At 35.4% G+C, this 10,795-nt stretch overlaps 1 protein-coding gene across 1 annotated transcript; it reads right to left on the bottom strand.

Annotated features, from left to right (window-relative positions):
- Window positions 1–582: 582 nt before the first annotated feature.
- LOC309829593 (natural killer cells antigen CD94-like) lies at window positions 583–5,981 on the bottom strand (the record flags this gene model as incomplete). Its single annotated transcript, XM_082665595.1, has 6 exons — window positions 583–1,025; window positions 1,839–1,942; window positions 2,717–2,868; window positions 4,312–4,374; window positions 4,522–4,614; window positions 5,951–5,981. The coding sequence occupies 6 exons, from the start codon at window positions 5,979–5,981 to the stop codon at window positions 905–907; spliced, it is 564 nt and encodes a 187-aa protein (XP_082521721.1). The 3' UTR covers window positions 583–904.
- Between the last annotated feature and the right edge of the window lie 4,814 nt (window positions 5,982–10,795).

The raw sequence follows: 10,795 nt of genomic DNA, 5'->3' as shown, positions 1-10,795 counted from the left end.
AGGCTTTGGGGACTGGCTAGAGATTAAAATCTTCAATGTACATGTAAGAATGGCTTTTTTTTTACTGATGGATAAGCATAGGCAAGAAAGATAGGTGGAGTAAAGAAATAAGTATTATAAATTTATATGATCAGGGCTTAGATGCCCTTGCCTCTTGCAAAATATGAAAGCAATCACGTGAGACCATCTATTTGGCCAGAGACTTCCAACTGTTCTGCAGAACTCTGTAGCATCAAGAGAAGACACACAAATGTGTTCCCCTCTGAGGCCAGGTGACACATATGAAGAAACTATTATATGGCACTTCCAGCTCTAAATTAGAACATATAGATGTATAGAAATCCAGAAAGAACTGAAAAGGAACACTAAAATTATTTTTACTTCCGGAAAAAGAGAGATGAGGATGGGACTTCTCAACTCAGTACGCCACACAAAGGACTGATACGATGTGATATATATTATTTGGCATGAATTAAGTTTTATTTAAATTTCTGCAGAGAGTTTCCAAGAATATATGCATAAACTATTAAATTCACTCTTTACCATATACATTAATATTCATGAAATTACTTGTCTGGACTATAATTTTAGGTGTAGGCACACATTTCATCCATTTTAAGACACATGGCAAAATTTAAAAATTATAACTATATATGATGATGGATGTTAATTAGACCTAGTGTCTAGTTATTGTTATGTTGTATACTTGAAGCTAATGTAATGTTATATGTCAATTATATCTTGATAAAAAATTTAAACACATTTTCAAATACATGAAAATTATGATTGATAAGACACAATTTGAAACATTTTACAGATCCCAGAAGTAGGTAGTTAGTAATATATGTTACCATTCTAAGTATACTGAATCTTCATTGCACACCCCTTCTGACCCAAGAGACATCTAAATAAGCTGTTGCTTACAGACATAACGATATTGACTCCCACAGTCTGTATCCAAAACTTCTCCGCTTGGGCTGTATATTATGCAGTTCTTTGGATTTAGAGGGTGAAAGGATGGAAATCTGTAATGAAGAATAATGTTTTAATATATTGGGAAAAGGAAATGAGAATGTTCAAGGATGATGTTTTTGTTAAATGATAGAACTACAGACATTTTAAAAGCATTTTAATGAGATATTACCACATTGAGACATTATCTTTTTTCATTCAAGTCAGTTTTCACAATTTCAGAGTACAATGTTACAAAAACTCAGCTATTGCATCAATAATCAATAGCAATGAAGTTGGGGATTTTTTTGTTTTTGCTGTTGTTTTTAATGGTTTTGGTATGTTATATACCTTACTTCTAAGATGCATCTGCTAATCTAGTCTAGGGAAAAAATCAGAGCATAAAACCTGTCATTGTATGATACTGTAAATCTCATGTTTATGAATGAAAATGAGATTTGAAGATTACAAATACATAGAAAATAAGCCCAGAATGTTTGAAATATGGGATGATGCTGAGAATATTGGGCTCCACCAGAATAAGGAAAATAGTGGATATACTCTTTTCTCTGGATGGCTTTTGTGTATGTGAGAATCTGTATATGTACATACATATCCAAGTGCTTGTACCAAGGCAGGAAATAAAAGCATATATCAAAAGCTCTTTTAGAGTCACAAGTACACTAACTTCATCTCACTTGAGCATACACTTGGGTGTTGTGGTTGGGACTAAAATTGTTATTCTGTTGTATCAATTCTCTTTTCTGTATTCTCACGTCCTAAACAGGATATCTTACCTACAGTGTTCCTGGATGTTACATTCTCTGATCAGATCTAAGGATAAACTCAAAAAGAACAGAAAAAGGTTTTGAGTGCCAGAAACTTACAGATCTTGGGAGACAGTAGAATTATCCTCCCACAACCAGGCATGATGTTCTTCACTGTAAGAGAGTCCAATCCAGTAATAATAGGAAATGAATTTCATAAAATGCTGTTTGGAAACAAAGACCAACATATTAATCTATTTTGAATCTACTCTAGGGATCAGGTACTTTTAAGAAAGTCAGTGACTTTTAAGAAAGTCAGATTCAGTTTTTCAATTATACAAACTAAAATCATTTTTAACTTTTAATTTAGGAGGTATAGTCAAGTCACATGCCTCATATTTCTCATTCATCAGGCCCATTCATTTATGGAGGAAAACGTACCACAAAATCTCACTTCTTGAAAGAATGAAAAACGTCATAAAGGGAATTAGAGCTTTCATGGAACACTTCCTTCACAGGGGATCAGCAATCAAATTTGATCCCAAACCAACAGTATCTTGAGGGATAAATCTTAGCACAGGTTCTGCATGGAGCTAGAGAAAATTTTCACTTTTTCTTAAGAGTTGGGTAATTGTTTTATAATATTCTTCATATTCATTCCAAGAGTGATAACAAAAGCTATATAATTACGAAACAAATTATAAATTCAATTAATGAACTAAAAATTCAAAGTCCTTTGAATAAAAATAATGATCTATTATTTATTCTTTGAATTCTCTCTAAAAAGTTTCTTGTACTTTATCTGTCACATTCCTATAATGTAAATCTTTGAGAAATTTTGTGTAGATTGTTTGACTGTTTCAAAGTGTAGGAAATTAGTTCAAATATAACTGCCTATTTACTATCTGATTAAAGACTTGAATCAAAGTATTCAGCTTACTTAGATAATATTTTCCTAGGTCAAAAAAATTGTAGAAAAATCAGAATTAAATACATGCCAGTTCATTTCTGTCTTGTATCTGAAGTAGACTGGAATTCTGAGAAACACAAAAATTTCTACTGTCTTTCCATGTTTTTGATTCACTAGAAAGGAAGTAACAGCTGCATTGGTAGCCAATCCACTTTTCTCGGCAAGAACAGCTGCCAGATCCTAAGAGAAAAAACAAAACATGACTTGATGACATTGGCGATTCCGTTGTTTTCAGTGCTATTTACTCATTTGTTATTTAATGTTTTCTACAACTATTCTTTGAGAATTTACTGCATACACCACAGTTCAGGGGATATTAATCTGAATGACTCAGACATGACCCTTCTTCCTCATGAAGATTATATTCTAGAGATAGAGACAGAATTATACAAATTTCAGTCATTTATGAATTATATTTAATGATAATTTGTGTAAGTATACACAAGAAATTCAGTATGTAAAAATACTGTGTAGCAGAGTATAGGATGGGGGGCGGTTAGAAGAACCTCTTTTGAGGAAGTGACCCAAAGTTGATCTCTGCTGTGTAATTAAAAGTGAACTAGATAAAAGAGATATTTAAACCAGGAAAGGATTTTAGCATATTTCCTGAGTCAGAAAATAATTCTGGATATTTTATTTCAAAATGAAGTTAATAAAGCACTTAGCTTGAAGTCTGACCGTCCAGTTTACTAGTGATAGTGTCTTCAACATTTACCATCCTCAGTGATAAAAGTCATATTATGTGGTAGGCACTCAAATCTTTGTCAAATGAGTGGTGCTGAGATTGTAGAGTTGAATGGTGGCTACCAGGGGCTGGGATGTGGGGGAAATGGGGAGCTGTTGGTCAAAAGGTACGAGCTTCCATTTAGAAGATGATTAAGTTTTAGGGATCTACTGTGCATCATTATAACTAGAGTTAACAGTACTGTATTATATACTTGGGAGAGTTGCTACAAGAGAGCTTCTTAAACATTCTCACCACAAAAAGACATGATAGTTGTGTGACATGATGGAGGTGTTAGTTAATGCTATGGTGGCAATAATATTGTAATAAGTGAATCATTGTACACTTTAAACTTACAGGATGTCATATGTCAATTATATCTCAATAAAGTTGGAAAAACGCTGAGGGAAAAAAGATATGAATGAAGTGCTATATGAACACAGAAGATGATGAGACATCATTTAGGAAAAGATATGTTTAAAAATATCTTTGAGCTGACGTTCACTGGTTAAGTAGAGTTTAGAATTGCAGAAATCTCTGTGCTTCTTTCTGAGTTATGGAAGAAGCGGAGGTACAGGTAAAGAGGTATCAAAGTATGTGTTATGAAACACAAGCAGGCACTTAGGATCAGCTACAATATTTACTGTAATTTGCTTTTGTTACTTAAACATGAGCAGTCACATAGGAAAAATAGGTCACTTCCAGCTAATATTTTCCTTATTACTTAATATATAAATGACACACATTCAATGTAATTTAATAAACTAAGTTAGCAATAAAATGAGACTATCCTATAATTTCTATTACTAAGCATAATATCCCTTCATGCTTCTGTGTGAGAAAAACAAGAATATTTCATTCTCTAACAGCACTAAAGTTTTCCAAAGTATGGAACCCACCTTCCTGGAGATCTGTGGAGGGTCCTGGAGAGAATGTCGGCTGAACATTTTGTTTAGTAAATGCTGTAAGAAGTAATTAGAAATTTACTTCATCAGACACAGATTTATGAAATAACAAAATATTACACATTAGCAAAATGAAACCTTTATTGTAAGACAGTTTCATCACAATTTTGATCTTTTTATATAGTCTTGATTAGAAAAACTTACAATTTTTCAACAAAACTCCCAAAGCAGCCACCAACAAAAGGCACATTACTCCTAAGACCCCAGAAATCAGCCTCCATCGAGTGGTCTGAAAAGCTATAAAGAAAGAGAGATAGGGTAAAGATTTAAAGAACAAACACAGGAGCTGAAGTTCTTAAAAGCAGAAACCAGTGAGAGAATCCAAAAAGTTCCTTGGTTTAATAACCCCATAATTTTGTCAATGAAATGTTGGAAAATGAAGACATTCCATTTAGAACTCCACCCAATACCAAAAATTTTATATGATGTACTTTATTCTTCAGTGAGATTAGCCATACCTTTTCCTCTTTATCAGCTCTATCTTATCAAACTGTACTTACCACTTATTTTTAAATTTGACAAAGAAGCTTAGAGATCTGTAGTAAAAAGAGATCAACAGGCACCAAGTTCGGTCCTGTGGGCTGATATAACAAACTCTTAGTTTTGTAACAGCAACAAAAAAATCACAAGATAGAGAATCTGATTCCCATTAGGTAGCTGAGAAAATGTAGGATCCATTAATAATGTTATTTTCTCAAGGAATCAGAGCTATTAAGTACCCAAGTCAGAAATCAAATGAAAGTTTGTCTAGACCCAGAGTCTTTCATTTAAATGACATGTATTCCATCATTGTTACAATAATATTAATACTACTTGGGAGTGTGTCCTTCTGCTAATCTCAGTGTATTCGCTACTCTGAGAAATGTCAGGCTGCTCATAGCTTTGTAGAGGCTGTACTGTGAAGAGAAGACATGGTGTGATGAGAGGTTCCCCAACCAATGTAGCGCTAATAACTTGGGAACCTGAGTTCATTTCACAGTACATTGAATTATGATACGTAAAAAACCACTTTTTTACAGGAACCATTTTTTACATGTATTACGTCTTCTCATACCAAAAATTACTTGCTCACAGGCATTTCCCCTAAAATAATTTAGCATCAGGAGATTCTGCATTAACATTAGAGTACTCCCAAAGGGTGTCGTCATTCACAACAGTTCAATGTGTCAAACTGTTAATCTGGGTGGTTTGGGGGATGTCACAACACAAATGGTAAATTAAAAAAAAAACACTTTTAAACATTTTGTTGATAATATTTAACATTCTCTATATATTTTCATGCTAGAATTATGTTGTTTATATTTTTCCTGGTAAATTCAGATGCCAATCAGAATTTAGAGCTATCCCTGTCAGAATCCACTCTTTAAACCTGTTGGAAAAATCTTCACAAAATCATTTCTAAGTTACAGAATGAAGAATCAGAAAAATGAAATTAAAGTAGAAAGTACAGATACATGGGGAGCCTAAAAATGTATACTTTTGTCCTACAGCGTTGCCTCAAATTAGCCATACCCACAAGATATTTTTCCTGGTTATTTTAATTTTTTCATTTTATGACTTGGGCTGCACATACCTGCCATATGAAATGTTGTTCCAGTGTTCATGCAGGAAAGGCACAATGGCTGCTTGTTCAAGAACTGGGTTAGATCACGGAGCTGAGCTGTAGGCTAAGGAACCTGAAAGTTGTGTATGAAGAAATTTTTTAAAAAAGAAAACTTGTGTATTCAAGTGTGCGTGCATCATCTGCTGATGAGACACAGATGTGTAGTATGAACAAGAAGCAGTAAAATCACTATCTTCTAAAATGTTTCTGGAACCACAATACAGGAAATTCTCACTGAACTTGTGCAATGCACACCCTTTGACTATCACAAAAGAAGGTGACAGGAAGTTTTTTTCATGTTTAATGGTAAATTTACTTGGTATAATAAAATTCCACACATAAGTTTCCTTTTTCTAAAATATTTATTTATTTACTTTTTATTTTTTATTTTTTTATTTTTTTACATCTTTTTTTTTTAACATCTTTATTGGAGTATAATTGCTTTACAATGGTGTGTTAGTTTCTGCTTTATAACAAAGTGAATCAGTTATACGTATACATATGTTCCCATATCTCTTCCCTCTTGCGTCTCCCTCCCTCCCACCCTCCATATCCCACCCCTCCAGGCGGTCACAAAGCACTGACCTGATATCCTTGTGCTATGCGGCTGCTTCCCACTAGCTATCTACCTTACGTTTGGTAGTGTATATATGTCCATGCCTCTCTCTCGCTTTGTCACAGCTTACCCTTCCCCCTCCCCATATCCTCAAGTCCATTCTCTAGTAGGTCTGTGTCTTTATTCCTGTCTTATCCCTAGGTTCTTCATGACATTTTTTTTTCTTAAATTCCATATATATGTGTTAGCATACGGTATTTGTCTTTCTCTTTCTGACTTACTTCACTCTGTATGACAGACTCTAGGTCTCTCCACCTCATTACAAATAGCTCAGTTTCATATCTTTTTATAGCTGAGTAATATTCCATTGTATATATGTGCCACATCTTCTTTATCCATTCATCCGATGATGGACACTTAGGTTGTTTCCATCTCTGGGCTATTGTAAATAGAGCTGCAATGAACATTTTGGTACATGACTCTTTTTGAATTATGGTTTTCTCAGGGTATATGCCCAGTAGTGGGATTGCTGGGTCATATGGTAGTTCTATTTGTAGTTCTTTAAGGAACCTCCATACTGTTCTCCACAGTAGCTGTATAAATTTACATTCCCACCAACAGTGCAAGAGGGTTCCCTTTTCTCCACACCCTCTCCAGCATTTATTGTTTCTAGATTTTTTGATGATGGCCATTCTGACTGGTGTGAGATGATATCTCATTGTAGTTTTGATTTGCATTTCTCTACTGATTAATGATGTTGAGCATTCTTTCATGTGTTTGTTGGCAGTCTGTATATCTTCTTTGGAGAAATGTCTATTTAGGTCTTGTGCCCATTTTTGGATTGGATTGTTTGTTTTTTTGTTATTGAGCTGCATGAGCTGCTTGTAAATTTTGGAGATTAATCCTTTGTCAGTTGCTTCATTTGCAAATATTTTCTCCCATTCTGAGGGTTGTGTTTTGGTCTTGTTTATGGTTCCCTTTGCTGTGCAAAAGCTTTGAAGTTTCATTAGGTCCCATTTGTTTATTTTTGTTTTTATTTCCATTTCTCTAGGAGGTGGGTCAAAAAGGACGTTGCTGTGATTTATGTCATAGAGTGTTCTGCCTATGTTTTCCTCTACCAGTTTGATAGTTTCTGGCCTTACATCTAGGTCTTTAATCCATTTTGAGCTTATTTTTGTGTATGGTGTTAGGGAGTGATCTAATCTCATACTTCGACATGTACCTGTTCAGTTTTCCCAGCACCACTTATTGAAGAGGCTGTCCTTTCTCCACTGTACATTCCTGCCTCCTTTATCAAAGATAAGGTGACCATATGTGCATGGGTTTATCTCTGGGCTTTCTATCCTGTTCCATTGATCTGTCTTTCTGTTTTTGTGCCAGTACCATACTGTCTTGATTACTGTAGCTTTGTAGTATAGTCTGAAGTCAGGGAGCCTGATTCCTCCAGCTCCGTTTTTCATTCTCAAGATTTCTTCCTGATTCAGTCTTGGCAGGTTGTGCATTTCTAAGAATTTGTCCATTTCTTTGAAGTTGTCCATTTTATTGGCATACAGTTGCTTGTAGTAACCTCTCATGATCTTTTGTATTTCTGCAGTGTCACTTGTTACTTCTCCTTTTTCATTTGTAATTCTATTGATTTGAGTCTTTTTCCTTTTTTTCTTGATGAGTCTGGCTAATGGTTTATCAATTTTGTTTATCTTCTCAAAGAACCAGCTTTTAGTTTTATTGATCTTTGCTATCGTTTCCTTCATTTCTTTTTCATTTATTTCTGATCTGATGTTTATGATTTCTTTCCTTCTGCTAACTTTGGGTTTTTTTTTTTTTTGTTCTTCTTCCTCTAATTGCTTTAGGTGCAAGGTTAGGTTGTTTATTCGAGATGTTTCCTGTTTCTTAAGGTAGGATTGTATTGCTATAAACTTCCCTCTTAGAACTGCTTTTGCTGCATCCCATAGATTTTGGGTCATCGTGTCTCCATTGTCATTTGTTTCTAGGTATTCTTTTATTTCCTCTTTGATTTCTTCAGTGATCACTTTGTTATTAAGTAGTGTATTGTTTAGCCTCCATGTGTTTGTAGTTTTTACAGATCTTTTCCTGTAATTGATATCTAGTCTCATAGTGTTGTGGTTGGAAAAGATACTTGAAACAACTTCGATTTTCTTAAATTTACCAAGGCTTGACTTGTGACCCAAAATATGATCTATCCTGGAGAATGTTCCATGAGCACTTGAGAAAAATGTGCATTCTGTTGTTTTTGGATGGAATTTCCTATAAACATCAATTAAGTCCATCTTTTTTAATGTATCATTTAAAACTTGTGTTTCCTTATTTATTTTCATTTTGGATGATCTGTCCATTGGTGAAAGTGGGGTGTTAAAGTCCCCTACTATGAATGTGTTACTGTCGATTTCCCCTTTTATGGCTGTTAGTATTTGCCTTATGTGTTGAGGTGCTCCTATGTTGGGTGCATAAATATTTACAATTGTTATATCTTCTTCTTGGATCGATCCCTTGATCATTATGTAGTGTACTTCTTTGTCTCCTCTAATAGTCTTTATTTTAAAGTCTATTTTGTCTGATATGAGAATTGCTACTCCAGATTTCTTTTGGTTTCCATTTGCATGAAATATCTTTTTCCATCCCCTTACTTTCAGTCTGTATGTGTCTCTAGGTCTGAAGTGGGTCTCTTGTAGACAGCAAATATATGGGTCTTGTTTTTGTATCCATTCAGCTAATCTGTGTCTTTTGGTGGGAGCATTTAGTCCATTTACATTTAAGGTAATTATCGATATGTATGTTCCTATTCCCATTTTCTTGATTGTTTTGGGTTCGGTATTGTAGGTCTTTTCCTTCTCTTGTGCTTCTTGCCTAGAGAAGTTCCTTTAGCAGTTGTTGTAAAGATGGTTTGGTGGTGCTGAACTCTCTCAGCTTTTGCTTGTCTGTAAAGGTTTTAATTTCTCCATCAAATCTGAATGAGATCCTTGCTGGGTAGAGTAATCTTGGTTGCAGGTTTTTCTCCTTCATCACTTTAAATATGTCCTGCCACTCCCTTCTGGCTTGCAGAGTTTCTGCTGAAAGATTAGCTGTTAACCTTATGGGGATTCCCTTGTGTGTTATTTGTTGTTTTTCCCTTGCTGCTTTTAATATGTTTTCTTTGTATTTAATTTTTGACAGTTTGATTAATATGTGTCTTGGCATATTTCTCCTTGGATTTATCTTGTGTGGGACTCTCTGTGCTTCCTGGACTTGATTAACTAGTTCCCTTCCCATATTAGGGAAGTTTTCAACTATAATCTCTTCAAATATTTACACAGCCCCTTTCTTTTTCTCTTCTTCTTCTGGAACCCCTATAATTCGAATGTTGGTGCATTTAATGTTGTCCCGGAGGTCTCTGAGACTGTCCTCAGTTCTTTTCATTCTTTTTTCTTTATTCTGCTCTGCAGTAGTTATTTCCACTATTTTATCTTCCAGTTCACTTATCCGTTCTTCTGCCTCAGTTGTTCTGCTATTGATCCCATCTAGAGTATTTTTAATTTCATTTATTGTGTTGTTCATCATTGTTTGTTTCATCTTTAGTTCTTCTAGGTCCTTGTTAAATATTTCTTGCAATTTGACCATTCTATTTCCAAGATTTTGGTTCATCTTTACTATCATTATTCTGAATTCTTTTTCAGGTAGACTGCCTATTTCCTGTTCATTTGTTAGGTCTGGTGGGCTTTTATCTTGCTCCTTCTGCTGTGTGTTTTTCTGTCTTCTCATTTTGCTTATCTTACTGTGTTTGGGGTCTCCTTTTTGCAGGCTGCAGGCTCGTAGTTCCCGTTGTGTTTGGTGTCTGTCCCTAGTGTCTAAGGTTGGTTCAGTGGGTTGTGTAGGCTTTCTGGTGGAGGGGACTAGTGCCTGTGTTCTGGTGGATGAGGCTGGATCTTGTCTTTCTGGTGGGCAGGTCCACGTCTGGTGGTGTGTTTTGGGGTGTCTGTGGCCTTATTATGATTTTAGGCAGCCTCTCTGCTAATGGGTGGTGTTGTGTTCCTGTCTTGCTAGTTGTTTGGCATAGGATGTCCAGCACTGTAGCTTGCTGGTCGTTGAGTGAAGCTGGGTGCTTGTGTTGAGATGGAGATCTCTGGGAGATTTTTGCTGTTTGATATTATGTGGAGCTGGGAGGTCTCTTGTGGACCAGTGTCCTGAAGTTGGCTCTCCCACCTCAGAGGCACAGCACTGACTCCTGGCTGCAGCACCAAGAGCCTTTCATCCACACGGCTCAG

Source organism: Grampus griseus, assembly GCF_964374135.1.
Source record: "Grampus griseus genome assembly, chromosome: 11".
NCBI classification, from domain to species: Eukaryota; Metazoa; Chordata; class Mammalia; order Artiodactyla; family Delphinidae; genus Grampus; species Grampus griseus.
The sequence above is the reverse complement of the archived record's forward strand: the minus strand, read 5'-3'. Positions and strand labels throughout refer to the sequence as shown.